Below are 19,584 nucleotides of genomic sequence, written 5' to 3'. Positions count from 1 at the left end.
CTCTTGTGATTATCACCCTTGAATCTTGAGGATGTCCTCTTGGCCTACTGCTACACGCTTGTGTCTTCCATGTGGAACTTGCTGTTAAAACCCTGTCCATCACATACACATAGGCCTCCTTTAGCCAACTCTTATCTGCAGCATCATTTTTAATCAACAACTTGGAACATTAAATTTGATTGTGCTTTCCATCAGTCTGGAAAATATATGTTTTAAATACATATAATCCACAGGTATAGCTTTCATTTGGACGATTGATCATGTACACATTAGTCATATTAAAGAATGCACAGCATCAAACCTCTCTGCCCTGCCCTTTGCCACCCTGTCCTTCCTCTAGGTCCAGTGAAGGCTGGTGGAGGTAGAAATTGGATACCATTCCTCATTCCATTCATTACAATGAGCCTGTCCTCCAATTTCTACCTCCATCAGCCTCCATTGTCTAGGTCCCTGCCCTGGCTCCGACACGAGACCTACGCAGTAAAGTGAAGCATTCAGAAAGTGGCAGATACAAAAAAAATGCTGACATGACTCCCTACTCCACATGAGAGGGAAGCATATCTGGGGTCAGTTTCCTGAAAGCTTCTTAGCTAAAGTAGTACTTTATATTGTTTATGTATCCAGGCCCACTCCTCTACTACACCAGAACGTTCTTTCATGCACAGAAGATTGACCTGCAAACATTGATTTTGCAATTGTTATAATCTTTTACAATCTTAAAGCTTTGCAGCTGGGTTATCAGAAGAAATTAAATACTACTTAAGCTACGAAGCTTTCCGGGAAACTGACCCCTGTTTAACTCAATACAAATGACCCCATTTTCTGTCACACCCTCTGAATACGCCCCGTCTTCATAGGTCTACGTGAGTGCTCACCTGGCCCTGTTGGTCAGCCTTCACTCCGCTGACCAACTCTCTAAAGCTATGAAAGAAGTTTTGTCCCCCGACCAGCCATCTTATGTTAGTGCTGGGCGAGAATAAAAGCATGCACAGGTAGGTACACTTCTGGACCAGAGTTGCACGGTGATGCCTAGTGTGGCTCTTGAGTATGGATCCTCTTAAGGTTTCTTACTAACCAGGTGCTTGCCACTGTCGTCTTGCCTCGGCTTCATCGATCAGCTACAAACTACAACTCCCAGAATGCCTTTCACAGAGAATAAACACGAAGAAGCGAGTAGGTGACCACCGACATGTGTTGTGCTGTAGTCACTGAGCGTTTTATATGAAAGTTGCTTTTTAGCCAAGGGATTTCAATGTGACTATCTAGTGCACAACCTGAACATTAAATAGCATTTACATTGTCTACGAGTGGTAAATATACTAAGTAAGCTTACTATACTAGCTAGCATTGCACTGTTAGCACTGCACTGTTTTTCTCTGTTTTGCTAGTGTTAGCCAACTTGCTAGCTAGCTCGTATTAGTGGGCATCAGCTACCACAATGCATGGGATATGGATGGGATATATATATACTGCTATTTCGTAACTCGATTTGTAGCCTATGGTGTGAGATTCCATAGTAGGTGTAGTAGCTCTGGTCCAAGGCAGTAGGTGATACTATAGTAGGCAGTAGTCCAAGGCAGTAGGTGATCACTACAATTACCTTTTTCTGAATTTGAATTCAATCTTTCCCACTCTGCTACAGAGTCCTCTAAAAGCAATGGTATGACATTACTCAAAGCAAAAGACATGATACCCTGTATGTAGGCTTGGCACCTTGACAGCAGCCCCCAAAAACTGTTCAATCTAGAAAGAGGAGAAAATGCCTTACCACTGTGTGGCGTATGGATGTGGAAAAACATGGGAGGATGGTGTGACCTTGTACAAGTTCCCCAAAGACCGCGAGGAGTTTTTAAAATGGCAGAAGCAGGTCCAACGGACCCGCAGCAACTGGGTCGCTATGCCCATCTCACACCTGTGCTGCGAACACTTTGGGAAGGAGTGCTTTGAGCCCAGGCCCTACCCCATCCTAAAGGCTCTCGCTGCCAAAGGTGAGCTGAAGCTGAAGATGGGGGCTGTTCCGACGGTGTTCATAAGGCCCCCCTGCTCAACCTGTGAGGGCACTGGCTGCAGTGTGTGCACCCCTAAAACCCAGAGGAGGGGAATCTCTGTGGAACCACGAGAGTGTGACATGGTGAGTGACCACACATGACTCAGAAAGTCCATCTGACTGGATTCTGTCCTTCCTTGAGCCAAAGATACAAGGTGTAAGTGCTCTAATTGCTCTAACTGTCCTATTCCTCACATTCCTCATTTCCTCAAACGCATTGGAGGATAAGGTCTAAGGCTCCTCCCCTTAGATATTCTCACCCAATGCTTTTTGAGAACCAAGAGAGGATATGAGGAATAGTGGAAAGACTATAGTGATGTTGCGTCTCTCTCTCACCCCCCCCCCACCCCTTGATTTTTTAAACAGGAGGAGATCGAGGGGGCTGCTCTGCAGTCAGACAAAGCTGTGGAGGAGGAGGATGACGATGAGGAGGACGATGATGATGAAGAAGAAGAAGAAGAAGATGACGAAGATGACGATGAAGATGACGATGAAGATGACGATGAGGAAAAGCTGGATGACTCAAATGGAGAAGTCGGCTATTCGTCTCCCTCTAGAGGCGATGAACCGGGTGAGGAAAAGGAGGGAAAGAGAAGGGGATTTCAGGGATCTAATCTTGGAAGCACCTTGGGATTTGTTGGTGTTTTGTTACATGTCAGTTTCAATGGTGTTATTGGTTGTTCAGCTGCTAAGACCCAATAGCTGTGTGTACGTAGTCAATGGGTCTGGTCTGTGATGCGTTTCTCTTCTCCACACAGCGGTTTGTGAGTTGTGTGGCTTTACAGGCACCAGACTCACGTTCTACTCGAAGACCAAGCGCTTCTGCAGCGTCTCCTGCTCACGTTCCTACTCCTCCAACTCCAAGAAGTCCTCTATACTGGCACGCCTACAGGTGAGAGCACAGAAGGTTTTGGACTCCTAGAAGAAGTTAGGCAATAGGCACAGATCTGAGATCAGCTTATCCTCCTTTTCATCACCCTTTTCACACCACACTATGTTCTTCCCTAGGGAAAGCCCCCCACCAAGAAGGCTACAGTGTTGCAGAAGACAGCCTGGTCATCCCAGATGGGGAACCTCATCTCCGCTCTGGGGAGTAATCAACACCAGGACGGCACCCCCACTGGACAGGACGGTGAGACCACTGTTTGACGGAAACACACACACACACACACACACACACTCTCATGCTTGAATACTCTCTAATATATATATATATATATATATATATATATATATATATATATATATATATATATATATATATATATATATATAATTACACACACACACACACAATTTTCTCCTCCTTTTGACCCTTCCCTATGATTTGTCTATTCCCTGTGCTGTGGCAGCAGCAGCAGCAGCCTTTGACTGGGGAGCCTACCTGGAGAAGAATGACTGCTCTGCTGCCTCTGTGTCCTGCTTCAGACATGTGAGTCTCTGCACATATCCTACGCTACCTGAAGATCATGGCCACTAGAGGGAAGTGTGTTGTTCCCTAACCACAAAACCCAGACAGGTTACCCATAGACAGGATTTACCCAAAGACCCGTTTAGGACAGGGAAGTTACTGTACACATAATTTTAGATATTTCTCAAATGAATCATAATATACAGTCCAGAAGGTCTCAATGATGTTCTTATGTTATGTTGTTAGGGTAGATAAATCTAGCAGTACTTGTTGAACTCCACAAATATTTAACATTGTAATCTGTTGTGTGTTGCCTCTGTCATTGAATTCTACTTCCATTGGCTCTGTTGCCCCCTGCAGGCCCCACTCTGTGCCCAGTGGGATGACATCATCGTGGGCATGAAAGTCGAGGTTCTGAACACAAACGCAGTGCTGCCCAGTAAGGTCTACTGGATTGCCAGCGTCGTCCAGCTCGCGGGTCAGCTGGTTTCTACTAGTAACACTAGTATAACACTCAAAATCTCACATTCAACCCTTTTGTATTGAGCCTAGGCTAGACCATGACCTAGTATGTATTGACCTATGACCTATGTATTACTTCCAATCTTTCATTTTTGTCTTTTAATTTTATTTTTTTATTTTTTTACATTTAAGTAATTTAGCATTTTTATCCAACACAATAATCTGCCTGCTCCTCACATAATCTAAGATGAGCCCTCTCCTCAGAAAACCTTTCCACTGACACAACGTCAGTCTCAGATGCTTTCTGGTCATGCTCCTCTCATGTTGAATCCCATCTCTTCTTCTTCTCTTGTCTAGGCTACAAAGCTAGGTTGAGGTATGAGGGCTTCAAGGAGGACAGCAGCCATGATTTCTGGTGCAGTCTGGGATCTGGGGACATGAACCCCATTGGGTGGTGTGCCATGACGGGGAAGCTGCTGGTGCCACCACAGGGTGAGTGAAGACACACACGCACACGCACACGCACACAAAAAGAGATGCTGTTTGTGTCATGATGAAGAGGGGAAGTGTATGTGCTCCTTCCATAGGGGTGCCCCAGAACATTCCTGACTGGAAGGGATACCTGATGACTAGACTGGTGGGGGCCAGCACTCTGCCTGTGGACTTCTACATCAAGGTAACACTTTTCTTATACTGCTGCATCTGCGTTAAACATTGAAATTGAGCCACTCTCCAAACTTCGATTGCATGATTCTCTGATCAAACATGATGCTCTTTCTTCACTCCTTCCCGACCCCCTCTCCCCATTGCCCCAACATGGTCTGCCTCCCCTCTCTGTCCCTCCCGCCCTCTCTCTCTCTGTCTCCCTCCCTCCCTCTCTCTCCCCCAGTTGGCTGAGAGTCTGAGGTGTCCGTTCCGTACTGGCATGCGTGTGGAGGTGGTGGATCGGACCCTGGTGAGCCGTACACGGCTGGCTCTGGTGGACTCCATTACCGGAGGTCGGCTCAGACTGCTGTATGAGGACATAGGGCCAGAGGTCGGAGGGGAGGCACTCTCATACTTCTGGTGCCACATGGGGAGCCCCCTACTGCACCCAGTGGGCTGGTCCAATAAAGTGGGCCACTTCATTAAAACAACTGGTATGGGGGTCAAACCAACCGATATACACGGGGGGGCAATAGGGAGAGAGGTCGATGAGGATAGATAGATGGATCGATAGACAGACAGGCACATAGACTAGCTTGTGTGCAAAACATCTTACTTTTGGGTAGTAACTTGTTTTTTTGTCTGTCTTTCTGTAGACTCAAGACACAGTTGATGGAGCCGTGGGTTAATTTGTACCTTTCTTTCCCTTTCAGATGACACAAGCGCCAGTGGCCGTAAGGTTTACTGTGACAGTGGCCCCATGCTGTTTAAGAAGGTCAGTGCATAGATTGGTGGGTAGATGGATAAACAGATAGATGCACTTTATGGATCCCCAAGGGAAAAAAAGTTATGTTCTGGTTTGTAGATAGAGTATGTCATTGTATGTTTTTGAATGTCTGCGAGAACTCTATGTATATACAGTATGACCACAAGGGCAGATTGTTTCATGACTGTTACCCTTATACATCCCTATAATCCCCATTATCACCCCAGCCAAGGACCGTGTACATGGAGGGAGGGTTCTTCGAGGTAGGGATGAAGCTGGAGGCCATCGATCCACTAAACCTGGGCAACATCTGTGTGGCAACTGTGCACAAGGTAAGCAAAACCTGGTTTAGAACTGATTCTCTTCACAGTGACCAGGCCAAGAGGGATACTTGATTGTAATTTGGGTGATGGCAATTTGTGTTGCAGGAAAGAGAAAGAGTAGACTTGAGTGTTAGGGTATTCTACCCTCTCTTGTCTGTCTATCTTTAACCCCTCTCTCTCTCTCTCAGGTCTTGTTGGATGGGTACCTCATGGTGGGCATTGATGGTTCTCAAACAGATGAGGGGTCTGACTGGTTCTGCTACCACGCCTCTTCCCATGCCATTCTACCTAAGGGATACTGCTTCCAGCACAACATACCCCTCACACTACCCCCTGGTAATCTACAAAACCTTGCTTTTTATGTGCTCCGTGTTTCGCTCTCTCTCTCTCTCTCTCTGGCATATTCCTTTGAGAACAATAAACTACAGTGCTGGAAAGTGAAATCCAGTCATCATGATGCCTTCTTGGTAAATCAGTGCTGTCTCTGCTGTCCACCAGGGTATGACTTGAATACATTCTCATGGCCCAAGTACCTGGAGGAGACTGGGGCCACCGCAGCACCAGCACGCCTCTTCAACACAGTAAGTGAAGGCCTTTATTGATCATTTCAATTATCCATAATTAGGCCTTTTTGTTATTTCTCCGTCCTTACCGCTGATCTGAAAAGAGTGGGATTGGTGAAAGCCATGTTCTCAGTTGTGTTTTCATCTTATTCATTTTACTTGTCCACCTCCAGGACTGTGCGGGTCACGGCTTCGCCCCTAACATGAAGCTGGAGGCGGTGGACCTGATGGAGCCGCGCCTGGTCTGCGTGGCCACTGTGAGGCGCTGTGTGGGCCGTCTGCTGTTGCTGCACTTTGACGGCTGGGAGCATGAGTTTGACCAGTGGGTGGACGTCCAGTCCCCTGACATCTACCCTGTGGGCTGGTGTGAGATCACTGGCTACCAGCTTCAGCCGCCCATCGGACCAGGTACTGTATGGGCACACTTACAGGTAGCAGTGAACATGAGGGCACACACACACACACACACTTTTGATACACCGTCCATGGTTTTAGCCAGCTTGATGTAGTGTAGTTTGATTGACCCTTGTCCTCTCCTGTGTAGATCCTGCCGCAAGTCAAGGACGCACCAAAAAACATAAGCCAATGGGAAAAAAGAGTAAGTCCTCCCCACACTCATCAGCTGCGAAATGGATATGTCATTCCCATAGCAGTACAATGCACACAGTGGCAGTAAGTCCCACTGGAGACAAACAAATGCAGAATTAACAGCTATTCCATTCTGATCGGCATTCATACGATCCAAAACCTCTATTTTTCTCCTACATTTCCATCCTCTTTATCCCCCTGTTCCAGAGAAGAGGATGGTGAAGAAGAAGCTGGCAAACCTCATCTCTAAGAACCGCCCCCCAGCCCGACAGCCCCAGCAGCCTGACTCTGAGACCGGACCACCAGAGCAGCCCAGCGTTCCCGCTGTCATACAGCCCAAGACTGAGCCAGAGGAGCAGGAGAGTGAGTACTACATACAGATGGGTCGTCGAGAGCTTTTTAATTCCATTAAACTCACTGAATTTGCGCTCTCTCCCACCTTCTCTCTCTCTCTCTCTAGTCATTGCAGTGAGGGTGAAGGTGGAGGAGATGGAGATGGAGACTCCCATCGGCCCCTCCCTGCCCCCGCAGGACCCTCCTGCCCCTCTGCCGGTGGTCAAGCAGGAGAAGCAGCAGCAGCAGGTAGAGGAGCAGAACAAGCTGGAGCAAAGGGTGGAGCCACCACCTAGACAGGATCCAGAAGAGCAGCAGCAGGAGGATGAGACTGATCAGATGGAACATTGAGAACCTCCCATCTGCTTTGTTTAAGGCATGGCTTCTTGGCACAGATCTAGGATCGGCTTGCTTCCCTACCCTTACTAACCATGACTGACTAGAGAGAGAAATACCAAACTGACCTGAGATCAGCGGCTATGGACAACTTCACGTTACAGGCTAACACTACCTCCAATTACAGTCTAAGATCACTGCTGATCACTTTGGGTCTCCAGAGGGATGTTTCACCCAAGGTCATACGTCATACATTTACTGTTAATAGAACCCAGGGGAGGCTGGTGGAGGTAGAAATTGGAGGATGAGCTCATTATAATGCATGGAATGAAATAAGGAATTTGGAATTCCTCATTCCATTCCATGCATTACAATGAGCCTGTCCTCCGATTTCTACCTCCACTAGCCTCCCCTGATAGAACCAGAAACAAGCTGTATTTGTGTCGTTTCCAAGGAACAAACCAAGGTAGCCATATTTTTATAAACCTGTTACAAGGAGGACACTTTCATACACTGATTGTAATGAAACCCATTCAACTTTTTTAGGTTGTTGTATTATGTTTATTCCTTGTTTTATGTTTTATATCTGGATTCCTTACGCTGTTGTACATAAAATCTTGGATCAAAATACTTGACTGAATTTTGGTGTTTGGTGAGAGTGTGTGGGAGAGAGAGAAAAGAGGTAGAGAGGAAAAAAGAGGTAGAGAGAGAGAGGAAAAAAGAGGTAGAGATATATATATATATATATATATATTTTGGGGGGGGGTATGGCTTAACAGTTTACATTGTAGGGACCATACTGTTATAAAGTCAACTGGGTCCACAGAGGCTGGAGGCTATGCACCGTGCCACAGTTAGGGGAAGTACAGTCATAGTGGTTAAGGAACTATTTGAATGCACACATTCAACAAATTAACAATTTATTTGTAGCACTGTAACCTATTAACAGAATAGTGGAGGTAGAAATCAGAGGACAGGGTCATTGTAATGAATAGTATCAAACACACGTGTTTGATAACATTCCTCATTCCATTCCCTGCATTACAATGAGCCCATTCTATGATTTCTACCTCCATCAGCCTCCACTGGAAGAGGACTTTGAACGTTGAAGTTTTTTCAAAATTAGGAATCTGAAAGTGCTATCCACTGTGATAAAATTAAAGTATAATTCTAGAGCCCCACTTAGAAGATTGGACAAACGCAACTAGCTGCCATTTTGTGGATCAGTACACAACGGGCTGGTTTCCTATACCTAGATTAAGACCTAGAAAAAATTCTCTATGGAAAATCTCAATTGAAAGTGCTTTTACCCCAGCAGTAGGCTTAATCTGGGTCCTGGAAACCAGTCCTGAGTCATGTAATTTGTGGAAACGTGTGAAATATGGAGAATTGTAATGATTTAGCAGACGCTTACAGTTAGTGCATAAAATGTTTGTACTGTATATGTATATGTACTTCTGAGAGATTGGTTTAGACAAGCAAGCAAGTAGAGGACAAAAATGTACAATGTAGCATATATCTCTACACTACTTTACACCCCTGTATTAAACAGGGTTTGAGGGAGACAGGTAAGGGACAGCCCCAGCAATTACCTTTCCTCACCTGTTATAAGGGCCTACTGTTAATAGTTATAGCTCCCTCTAGTGATGATGTTATGTACTCAAGCCATCTTGCTTCTTTTGGTTGTTTTCTTGGCCACTGAGGGTCTTGGCGTCTGACTCTTGCGACCTTTGGGTCTGGTTTTCACCACTTTGACTTGCCGGGGGGCGTTAAGGTGGGCTGGTTTGGGTTTAGTGGACTTGGGCGTTTTGGAGACCTTGGTGGTGAGGACGGGGGAGGAGGGCAGACTCTCGCCTCCAGGGCAGCTCTTGAAGACGTGGACGTCCTTGACCCTCCGGCCTCGCAGCTCAGGTGGGTTGGCACAGGTGGCACGGACCTTCAGGTTCACCTTCTCAATCCACCTGGGTAAAAGAGAAAGAGAAAGAAGGCAGCATTACGGATGCTAAGTTGTAGCCACTGAGGAAAGTGTGTGTGTGTGTGTGTGTGTGTGTGTGTGTGTGTGTGTGTGTTAGCATGCTTGTGTGCGTATGGCATGTATGTGTGTCTTACTTGCGCAGCGGCAGCAGGGGGCAGTCACACAGCAGAGGGTTGTCAGCCAGGTTGATGACCTCAAGACCAATAAGAGGGTTGAGGTCAGGCACCTCTTCCAGTTGGTTCCCTTCCAGAAACAGACTCCTCAGTCCAGAGCCCAGCCCTGCCAGGGAGTCCTTAGACATCTACAGAAGAACCGAGGAGGGAAAGGGGATGGGAAAGGAGAGAAATGAGACCAGAGCACCATCACAACAAAGAAAAATGGATGGAGGAACAAAAATAGAAGGTAATGTGAGAGTATGTCAAATTGTTGTGACAGTCCCACTTTCAAAACATATGCATTCCTTTTCCTATGATATAATTTTGGTGATGATCAAAATTTCGCCAAACCTTTCAAGCTACAGAGAAATGGTCTAAAGGAATTGGGTAAAGTGGAGACCAATTGAAGGCTGAATACTGGGATGGAATGACCAACTGTGTCAATACTGAATCAACAGGAAGACAGCAAATGCATTGAATAAACAATTCCCTCACCTTCTCCAATCCCATGCCATCCAGGTACAGATCCTTCAGCATCCTAGCCAATGGCTGAAAAGCCTGTGGGCCCACCCAGCGAATGGGATTGCCAGAGAGACGGAGCTCACCCAGGTTCACTGCTTTCCCAAACGCATCAGTGGGCACCTCATGGAGCTTGTTTCCGCCCAGGTGTAGTGTATCGAGGTCCGAAGTCTGATCCAGCGCCTTGGGGGCAACACTATCAATAGCATTGGAAGTCAGGTAGAGTCCCCTGAGCCTCTCAGTCCCAATCAGGGCCCCCTGCTCCAGCTTGGTGATGGAGTTGTTCTCCAGGTGCAGGGCCAGAAGGCCAGGCAGCAGCTTGAAGGCTCCCTTGGGGAAGGTGGTGAAGCGGTTCTTCTCCAAGTGGAGGTAGGTGAGCTGAGGCAGGCCCTTGAAGGCGTCAGCACTGATTGAGGTCAGCTCGTTCTCCGACAGGTACAGGTAGACCAGTGCCTTCATACCACTGAAGGCTCCACCCTCCACTTCAACGATTTTGCAGCGCTGCAGGTGGAGGGACACCACATCGGGAACGCCGGGGAAACTGTTGCTAGAGATGTAGTGGAAGTGGTTGCCACGCAGGTCGAGGAGGCGGGTGTCGGGGGAGAAGCCGCGGGGGACTTTGGTGTGACCGCGGTTCTCACAGGAGGAGTGGTGCGTGTCGCCCTGAGGGGAACGGGGGAAGAAGTAAAAAAAGAGAGAGGTATAACCAATTGAAACATTGAAGTTTGGTAGATGTCTATCTTCCTCCCCTCCTTTTTCCAGTGCTTTCAAATCAGTGGTAACCATACTGTAGAGTAAGAAACGCCTTGTAAGATTTTTTAAATTAAAAACAGACAGACAGTAATAACAACCCAACCCTCACCTCACAGGCACAGTTGTCTGGACACTTGACCTTGTTGGCTGGATCGGGGGTTGGGGGCGGGGTGACCCTGGTCTGCTCCTCAAACTCAGCCTTCAGCATGGCCTCTTGGCTCTGGCAGCGCAGGTCTGGGGGGTGGATGGTCTCCAGGTTCTCCCCAGAGAAATGGGCTGGTCCGCCGCAGGCTCCCAGCAGCTTCACCCTCCCACGGATGGCCCACTCTCTCAGCGGGCGCAGGTAGCAGTTGCAGTAGATGGGGTTGCCGACCAAGTTGAGTCGAGCCAGCTTGGGGTTGCCTGCGGAGAAGGGCTGGAGGACGCGGAGCTGGTTGTGGCTGAGGTCCAGGTGGATGAGGTGGGGGGAAAGGGACACGGCCGTGTTGGACAGGTCCTGTAGGGACATGTGGTCCATGAAGAGGTGGGTGACCTTGGACATGGCCACCGTCTCCTCCCCCAGGTAGGTCATGGGGTTGTAGCTGAGGTCCAGACGAGTCACCTCTGGGAGTCTGGAGAGAGAATGGAGAGAGAGAGAGAGAGAGAAAGAGAGAGAGAGAGCGAGAGAGAGTGTGAGAGAGAGAGCGCGCCTTGGGTTCTTAAACACTAACAGTAAACACACAGGACATTTGTGACAAGTCGTACAGGGGCCTTATGGATTAGTAGTCTCTCTATCACACTGTCACTCTAATCTACTTTCAAATTCATTGACATCACCCTCACACTACCAGGGAGTGAGAGAATTCCACCAACTGGACCATACCTGGTCATGGTCTCAGTGGGAAAGAACTGCAGCTCGTTGTTGTCCAGGCTGAGGCGTGTCAGGGTGAACAGGCCGGCGAAGGCCTCAATGGCCAGGTAGTTGAGAGAGTTGTGGCTGAGACGCAGCCACTTGATGTTCTGCAGGCCCTGGAAGGCCATGTTGGGGATGTAGACCAGCTGGTTGTGTGTGAGGGAGAGCAAGTTGAGGAAGCCCAACTGAGAGAAGGCTCCTGGTTGGATCTCCTCCACGCGGTTACGGTTGATCAGGAGCTGCTTTAGCGAGGTGAGGCCATCAAAGGACTCCTGGATACAGCGGGGGGGGGGCAGAAATAGAGTGTTATGTATAAGGACAGTGAGAGACAGAGCAGGAGAAAGGGAAAGCTAATGTGAGTGGGAGAATGAGAGGGAGCAATGGAGTGATCAGGTGTGTGTGTGTGTGTGTGTGTGTGTGTGTGTGTGTGTGTGTGTGTGTGTCAGCTGTTGTGGGAAGCTTAACTGAGTGGTGAGGACAGTGTTACCTGTACCCATGACTATTTGTATGACAATATTTTGTGTTCTTTGATGTAACGCTTTACTGTGAACCCAAATAAAGTATTCAAATGGGGGTGTGTATAACACACAGCAATTTAGAAACAGCCACTGATCACCACCTATTTTGTTTCTCACCTGGTAGAGGATCTCAATGTTGTTATATGCCAGGTTGAGGAAGACAAGGCGTCCCAGGCTTCGGAAGGCACCCTCCTTTACCGTACGGATGTTGCAGCGCTGCATGGACAGGTGCGTCAGGTATGGGATGTGTTTGAATGCCCCTGTCGGCAGCACCTGGATGTCATTACCTCTCAGGTCCAGTTTCACTGTTATCTGATGAGAGGGATAGAGACTACTTGGTCAAACTGCATTCAACCATGTGGCCTCTTGAGGTGCACTATAGGTTACTGCATTGTGATGGTTACATGTATTTGAAGGAAATAGATTTATTTGAACTCATTTCCATGTGATTTACCTCATCGATTGTGGGAGGCACTTCGGTGAGGTTTTTGTTGACGCATGCCACTGTGAGTTGGAGTTGGTCACATAAGCACTGCTTTGGGCATTTACCCAGGCGCACCCCTGGAACGCCAAAGAGCAGTACCAGTAAAGGCCACAAGGCGGCGGAGTAGGCCATGGAATACATCTGGGAGAATAAAGGTGATTCAGCTGGCAGACCAATAATAATTCTACACGATAATCTGTGTATTGCTTTACATCTTGCAGTGAGAGTGATAGTAAAGATTCCTTTGTCTTTACTTTTCATCCTTTGTCTTTACATATTCCAATTTCATAAACCATCTATTTTTCGGATTAGTGTCATTTGGGTTATTTGCTTTCTCAAATGTCTGTTGGTAGGCCCTATGCGTCGGTTCTCGGCAGTCTACATTCCAGTGCCTCATTAACAGTTCATTGAGACGCGGCGGTTGACTTGAAAAGCCTCTTCACACTTCGCTGCCTCGAAAGTATCCACGGACATGCGTTCAAATGTGATGAGCACAAATTTCAGAAGCACTTATTAGGCCGTTGAATGTGGTGCACCAATAATTAATTCGGATCTGACTATAAGCTATAGACTAGGTCAAATAAATATGTATAACACCTTGTGCTACACAGGGACAGAAAATACAATCTGCATATAATCACACAATTATAACAAGTAACAGATACAAAGGCAAACGTTAATTAAATGTGTTTCTAATTACTCTGAAGAAATTGGTTCACAACTGCTGTATGTCAATAATACACAAGCCATCATGCTATCAAATCATATAACCTCACACTAGTTGGCTAGTCCCCTGAAGTTGTTGTAATAGCTGACACTAGGCCTACCTGACAACTGTGTAGAAAGGTTGTGCAAAATATACCTGAACCAATGAAAGATTCCAGGTAAATCCGCACAACACGAGCCTAATCCCTGTTGAACAATTCAAAAGCTTTAAGATTTTAACACATTTAAGAAGAAAAAAAAAAGGTTTGTCCTCATATATAATATAGTGGCCCTATGCCGTTGTGAATAGAGAAAGAGTGGGAAAGGTGGGAGAAATAAGAGACGGTGGAATTTCCTCAGGCAAAGCCCGTGTGTGTCAGTGTCCCCCGGGGGATCAACAGTTTAGACCGCAGTTGAGCTGGCACGCTGGCTGCGCACAAAGACGCACAGTGTATTCATGACTCGCGGCTGCCGAGTGTCTCTTGTAAATAAACCCAGGAATGGTGAACACATTTCCCTCTCGCAGTTCTCTATCGTTAGACCAAAGCCTACCTGAACTATTACGGCACCTAATTAACCTATATGTCCTGGTTTGCTCTTGAATTGTAAGTGCGTAAAATGCAAAGCCAATTGTTGGCAAATTCTTTTGCCCTCCTATATGTAAAACAGCAATTTAATATCTTGAGGAAACTTTAACATCTTAGGAAACAGCATTAATTTCCTTGTCGATATATTATCAATATATCAGCTTATAGACACACGTTTGTATAGTTTAGAATTTATCTAAAATCTCTCTGATGTAGGATACTCACTCTGAACCGGTGTCCGTGGCCCCTATACTCCGGTCCCGTTCTTTGTACTGCCGGTTACTCTCTCACGGTCTCTGGTCTCCCTCTCCCGCTCTTCCCCTGGCTGTCCCCCATCCAAAATAAACTTCACTTATCCCTCTATTCATTCTGACCCCCGTCTTTCGATTCATTTCTGGTGAGTTTCAAAGTGCGCAGTAGAGCTGCGCCTCTGAACTATAACAACAATATACATATCTCTACTTATGGCCTGTAGTATGGAGACGCTTAGAGCCAACATATCACTCTCCAATAAGTCTTCCACAATAACAAGCTGGTAAATACTGGATATAAACAAGCCCTTTATACTCGAGGCTTTTTGGGGGAGGTAAATCCCACAGTAGCAAACAGAGGAATCTCTGGTGGATGGATTAGATCCAAGTTTTGTTGTACAAATGAAGACTGAAGCTTGTTGGAACAATAGGCCACTAGGCCTAGTACTTTCCTTTATCCACACCACTTCATCTCGATACAATCAGAGAAACATGAAAAACACCAATGTAGTCCTGTTACTGTACATCAATTCCAATGTTGTACAGCAGTGTCAATGTTACATTAAGATCATACTACTGTAGATATGTGAGAATTAATATAAATTCCATTTACTATTTTCCCTATATGTTCCCTTTCATTAACATATTATGTCCTGAGCTCTACATTGTTACTGAAGCATACAGCAGAAGTCCGTCCGTGTCTGTACGGTGCAATGCACATGCATACAGTCCATTCCTGCTTACAGACGGATGCACACATTGGTCTGACTTGGTTGAACTCACTAGAATGACCAAGAGATTGACTGTACAGATGTGGCCAGCTGGCAGTTAGTACAAGGCATTTTAAGTTATTTCTGATTTAGATCATTGTGCATACATTATATTCACTTCTTCACAATACCTTTTCCCCTTTGTGTCTTTGCAATATTATAAAAAAAATTTTTTTTATCACATTTTCCCTTTTTGTATAAAAGTAGACGTAGCAAATACAAAAATATAGTAAAACCTGTCTGAACAAGTAGTCTTCTTCAATACGTCTTCATAAAACACATTGAGTGTAGTTTGTTTTTTTCCACGTTTTGTCCAGTGTAGAGCCTCCATGCAAGTTGACAAGCCAGGAATGTCTGTCTGTCAGTGCAGTGATCAAGCCTGTGGTGGAGTGTACCTGTGGCTGTCCTGAGAGTGTGTGTGTGAGAGAGAGAGTGAGAGTGAGAGTGAGAGTGAGAGTGAGAGTGAGAGTGAGAGTGTGTGTGTGTGTGTGTGTGTGTGTTCTTTATGTGCCTTTGACCAGTGCAAAGGCTTTGCCTTTGTTCAGTTCTATGGGCGAGAGTGCCACAGCATCCTGGAGATCCTTCTCTCCGGTGTGGACTTGAGGCTCTCTCTGGCACAGGTGCACGACTTCAGGGTTTTGCCATTCCTGTGGGTTGCATAATATGCTGGTAAAGTGGAACGTCACTGGAGACACCCAAACAAACATGCAACACTGACATAAACATCATATTTGACTGCTAAATGGGCTCCCACCGTAATATAATTGATTATTCCTCACCATTTTCACGTTCCCCATTATTTAGCTTTTTCCAACACACAATGGTTCTCACCAATGGTTTCCAGAACAGCCTTATTGGTCTCAGGCTCCACGTTGTACACACAAGACATTTTCAGAAAGGCATCTGCAGTCTTATATGTGTCTGACACATCCGCCTGGTGAGGGAAAACAAGAGCAATGTTACATCTTGCAACAACAATGTACTGTAATGCCCTAACAAAGGGCCCTATCTCCTCAGGTACACTTCAGCGGGCCATGCTGGGATGAAACGGTCATGAGGAGAGTGGTTCTTGACCACAGTTATCTACCTGCTGTTCAATGATCACAGTCCTCTGGTCCCCCAGTTGGAGCAGCTTCTCAGCAGTGGGTGAGCTGAGGAAGGAGAGGACCTCTGTATGACAGGGAGGTTCCTGTGTGGAGGAAGATGAAGGGGAGACGAGACATACGTTCAACATTGTTTGTACAGTAGTTTTTGACATGGATTTTGGTCTTGTTTAGTGTGACACGTTGTCTTACGGTGCTCTGTGACTTCACAGGGCTTCCCTTTTTGCCATCATCACCCTCCTCCTCCTCTCCGTTATCATCTTCTTCTCCATCGTTCTCCTCCTCTTCGTCATCATCTTCATCATCACTAGGCTCTCCCTCATCATCACTAGAGATAAAAGGTTAACAAAGCTCAGTATCAAACCAAACATGTGCTCTGTCTATCTCTCTCTCTCTCTCTCACACCTCAGAGATGCCAGCAGGTCCACCTTGTTCATGTTCTCCATGACCTCCTTGAGAGCCTCACACCCCTCCTCTCCGAGGCAGTTACCTGGGCAAACACACACACACATAATCACACCAGGTGAGTCTCAGGGACTATTCAATATCATTTAGTTTTGGAGATTCAAGTTGACTAACGCAGTGTGTGTACCATTGAGATCCAGTTTCTCCATGTGTAGTTTGTCCTGTACGGCCTGAGCCACCACTACTGCTGCAGCCTCTGTGATCTCCCCAAAAGACAGGTTCAGCTCCTGAACACACAGTCAGCCATGAATGAGTCAATCGGGTACGCACACTTATGTACAAGCGCACACATTGATAGGGGTTAACCTATGCTGACCTTGAGAATGGGCAGCCCCTCCTTCAGGACAGCCGAGATGGCGATGGCCCCTTCGGAGCGCACCAGACAGTCCCCGAAATTAATCACCTGTACACTCTGCAGGTTCCTCAGAGCCTGCAGACACAGTAAATCACAGCCTGGTCAGTCAATGCATCTCAGTAAAACAATGTCCTCTATTCATGGGAACCTGTTAATACTCAATACTACCTAATTAAAGATAATCAAATGCAAGCAGACCACGAGCAGGACTGTTGACTGAACCCTGCTGTCCCTGACTGCTCCCCCCTATGGCCGATGCTGGCTGATTGTACCTGTGCCATTGCCAGCGCTCCTCTCTTGGTAAAGGTGTTGTCATTGAGATTGAGGACGCGCAGGTTGGGGTTGTGCTGCATGGCGGTGGCCAAAGCAGTCACCCCAGCGTGGTTGATTCCATTCTGGGGCATGTGGACCTCCTCCAAGCTGCCCATCAGCTGAGGAGAGAGGGGGAAAACAGGCGGGGGAGAGAGGAAAAGAGGGAGAAATGTTCAATCAGGCTGCATCTAACAACCTTAGTGTGTTTATACGAGATATGTAATCAAGTGCTGTGTGTCCTTGTCACAGCATTGTGTGTGTGTGTGTGTGTGCGCGCGCACGTGTGTTTACCTGAAAAGCCTGGGCAAGGGCAGTGGCTCCTTCGTTTTCCAGGCGGTTTCTGCCTGCGATGAACACCTTCAGTTTCAGTGGGGCACCAAGTGCAGTGGACTGTTTATGGCACTCCTTCAATGCTGCAGCCAGGATCTAACAAAAGAGACATCTGTCACTCTGGGCCACATCCTCACAGCACACCTCCAAAAGGCCAAGAGACTACTAGTGGTGTTTCATCTCTCAAAAAACTCATGCAGCAACCTAGTACATTATAAACATCTAGGTAAGTGTACAAATACAACAAATACAAGTTCAGTTGGTAACCAAAAGAAACAAGTCCAATATAAATCTTGGTTGAGTGTAAATATTCATAACCAAGACGTTAAACAGGTATAACACTCATCATTCAATGTCTGCCAGCAGCACATCTAGGCTACTAACACCTGACCTCACCTTGCCCCCTCCGATGCCCAAGCCACAGTTGTTGAGCTTCAATTCTCGCAATGTGTGGCATGTGGCACTCTTGAGTAGAGTCTCAATGCCCTTCACCCCGTCTGGCCCAAAGGCGTTATCACTCAGGTCGAGCTCTGTCAGTCTGGCCCCTGCTGTCGTCAACGCACTGCCAAGGGATCTCTGATGAGGAGGAGAGAGACGCATAATGAGCTATCACTTTGGACAACAGGTGGCTTTACATGTGTGTTAACATGGGAACAACTACAATTTGATTATTGGGGCCCAGATTAGGCCAATAATAAAACTACCACCAGGTTAATAAAAACAATAATAAAACTACCACCAGGTTGCTCACCAGGGCGGTTGGGATTTCAGAACGCAGCCGACCCGTGAACATATCACTCCAGTGGCATCTCTGAAAGACAGACCAAAGAGAGTTAAAGCATGATAAAGAGTAGCACGATTAACAGTACTTCTGCTTCTGGCGAAGGCTCAAAACATCTACAGGATGAGAAAAATCTGTGACATCACTATTTGCCAACGGTTGTGTCAGTTTGCTTTTTTGCCATTGTGGCACACTTGGACAAGTACCTGAAGCTGGTCTTTGCTCTCTAATGCCTTGGCTATGGCCTGTGCTGCATCCACCCCAACTGTGTTCCCTTCCAATCGCAGTGCTCTAAGTCCCTGGTACTGCTCTATTTCCTGCACCATCTCCGCCACTGCAAAAAGAAATACAGAACCCATCAGCAAAAGCCGTGAATTTGTGCTGTATGAGTGCAAAAACCAGAATGACAATTTGGGTGTCCCTCCCTGATGCTGACCCGTTAAAAAAGGGATGGATCTGAGGACATGTATGTTGACAAATACAGTTAATGCTCCCACCAGACTCTGCAGTGTCCAGCTTGAGTCCCCGGCCCTTGTAGCTCAATTCTCCATCTCCTACATGGGTCTTGGAGAGCGCTTCGGCCAGCTGGGCAATGTCCTCGGAAGCCATCGCAGATCTACAGAAGTACAAGATGAGTCATTGATGGATATGACACACACCTGGATAGTTGACTTTACCCGACTGACTAGCCGGCATTTAATGTCCAGTGGGCATTTATGATTGTCACAGTACTTCAACTATTGGGTAAAATCAACTACTTAGCGGGGTAACAAAAGCAAACGAGTTAAATGGAAGTGTTGCTAGGATATAACGTTAGCTGGCTGGCTAACGTTACAGAAAGTTGCTAGTTAGCTAGCTTACTACTTTATTTATGTTTGACCAGCAGGTACTTGTCCGTTTTACTAACCTAATAAATAAGAGATTATGTTTTCTGCTCTCATGAAAGTAAATATGATATATCATATAATATCATAATACCGGTATTCAATTATTGTCAGGCTCCTTTACCGTGGAGTCGGTACTTTCGGTTGTTCACGCCGCCTTCCTCACTCGCGCCTGTTGCTACAGTGTGTGACGTCAGTGTTTTTCTTCTTCTGTAGGCTAATCACAGACCCTCAGACTTTGCTCTCTTCACTGTCAGTGTCATCCGATGGA

General features: G+C 46.6%; 3 protein-coding genes across 6 annotated transcripts; 1 reads left to right on the top strand and 2 right to left on the bottom strand.

The window, feature by feature from the left end:
• The first annotated feature begins 1,253 nt into the window (after nt 1-1,253).
• On the top strand, nt 1,254-7,792 carry l3mbtl2 (L3MBTL histone methyl-lysine binding protein 2). Its single transcript, XM_083688246.1, has 17 exons — nt 1,254-2,131; nt 2,414-2,618; nt 2,806-2,939; nt 3,056-3,179; nt 3,400-3,479; nt 3,819-3,936; nt 4,278-4,412; nt 4,508-4,596; nt 4,810-5,059; nt 5,279-5,340; nt 5,559-5,663; nt 5,843-5,990; nt 6,153-6,235; nt 6,391-6,625; nt 6,762-6,815; nt 7,013-7,168; nt 7,266-7,792. The coding sequence occupies exons 1-17, from the start codon at nt 1,760-1,762 to the stop codon at nt 7,487-7,489; spliced, it is 2,574 nt and encodes an 857-aa protein (XP_083544372.1). The 5' UTR covers nt 1,254-1,759; the 3' UTR covers nt 7,490-7,792.
• Nucleotides 7,793-8,639: 847 nt separating this feature from the next.
• chadlb (chondroadherin-like b) lies at nt 8,640-14,331 on the bottom strand. 2 transcript variants are annotated; one of them, XM_083688144.1, is made up of 8 exons: nt 14,288-14,331; nt 12,741-12,911; nt 12,404-12,598; nt 11,739-12,040; nt 10,986-11,487; nt 10,100-10,786; nt 9,584-9,750; nt 8,640-9,435 (listed from the first exon to the last, which is right to left on the bottom strand). In XM_083688144.1, exons 2-8 carry the CDS (start codon nt 12,909-12,911, stop codon nt 9,135-9,137), a joined length of 2,325 nt encoding a protein of 774 aa, XP_083544270.1. In that variant the 5' UTR covers nt 14,288-14,331; the 3' UTR covers nt 8,640-9,134. The 2 variants fall into 2 exon arrangements, with proteins under 2 accessions (XP_083544270.1, XP_083544271.1); XM_083688145.1 differs by lacking the exon at nt 14,288-14,331 and adding an exon at nt 13,598-13,652.
• Nucleotides 14,332-14,738: 407 nt separating this feature from the next.
• On the bottom strand, nt 14,739-19,492 carry rangap1b (Ran GTPase activating protein 1b). Of its 3 annotated transcripts, none has more exons than XM_083686940.1 (14): nt 19,408-19,492; nt 18,927-19,045; nt 18,636-18,763; nt 18,400-18,459; nt 18,045-18,224; nt 17,610-17,744; nt 17,279-17,437; nt 16,968-17,081; nt 16,779-16,878; nt 16,592-16,676; nt 16,379-16,514; nt 16,171-16,272; nt 15,863-16,017; nt 14,739-15,730 (listed from the first exon to the last, which is right to left on the bottom strand). In XM_083686940.1, the coding sequence occupies exons 2-13, from the start codon at nt 19,036-19,038 to the stop codon at nt 15,880-15,882; spliced, it is 1,449 nt and encodes a 482-aa protein (XP_083543066.1). In that variant the 5' UTR covers nt 19,039-19,045; nt 19,408-19,492; the 3' UTR covers nt 14,739-15,730; nt 15,863-15,879. The 3 variants fall into 3 exon arrangements, with proteins under 3 accessions (XP_083543066.1, XP_083543065.1, XP_083543067.1); XM_083686939.1 differs by having other exon boundaries at nt 19,438-19,492; XM_083686941.1 differs by having other exon boundaries at nt 15,915-16,017; nt 19,438-19,492.
• Nucleotides 19,493-19,584: the final 92 nt, after the last annotated feature.

The sequence above is a fragment of the Argentina silus genome (genome assembly GCF_951799395.1).
Source record: "Argentina silus genome assembly, chromosome: 16".
Taxonomy (NCBI): domain Eukaryota; kingdom Metazoa; phylum Chordata; class Actinopteri; order Argentiniformes; family Argentinidae; genus Argentina; species Argentina silus.
Note: the sequence above shows the minus strand (reverse complement) of the source record. Positions and strands in the feature narration are given on the sequence as shown.

Bases quoted from the DNA above. Each gene is read 5' to 3' on its own strand.
- l3mbtl2 (XM_083688246.1), top strand. From the start codon at position 1,760: ATGCCTTACCACTGTGTGGCGTATGGATGTGGAAAAACATGGGAGGAT. The intron at 2,132-2,413 runs GTGAGTGACCAC...TTTTTTAAACAG, and splicing joins AACCACGAGAGTGTGACATG to GAGGAGATCGAGGGGGCTGC. The intron at 7,169-7,265 runs GTGAGTACTACA...CTCTCTCTCTAG, and splicing joins TGAGCCAGAGGAGCAGGAGA to TCATTGCAGTGAGGGTGAAG.
- rangap1b (XM_083686940.1), bottom strand. From the start codon at position 19,038: ATGGCTTCCGAGGACATTGCCCAGCTGGCCGAAGCGCTCTCCAAGACC. The intron at 17,438-17,609 runs GTAAACACACGT...CTCTCTCCTCAG, and splicing joins CCCTTGCCCAGGCTTTTCAG to CTGATGGGCAGCTTGGAGGA. The intron at 16,515-16,591 runs GTGTGAGAGAGA...TTTTATCTCTAG, and splicing joins GACCTGCTGGCATCTCTGAG to TGATGATGAGGGAGAGCCTA.
- chadlb (XM_083688144.1), bottom strand. From the start codon at position 12,911: ATGTATTCCATGGCCTACTCCGCCGCCTTGTGGCCTTTACTGGTACTG. The intron at 11,488-11,738 runs GTATGGTCCAGT...TTCTCTCTCCAG, and splicing joins CCCACTGAGACCATGACCAG to ACTCCCAGAGGTGACTCGTC. The intron at 9,436-9,583 runs GTAAGACACACA...TCTTTTACCCAG, and splicing joins CCCCTGCTGCCGCTGCGCAA to GTGGATTGAGAAGGTGAACC.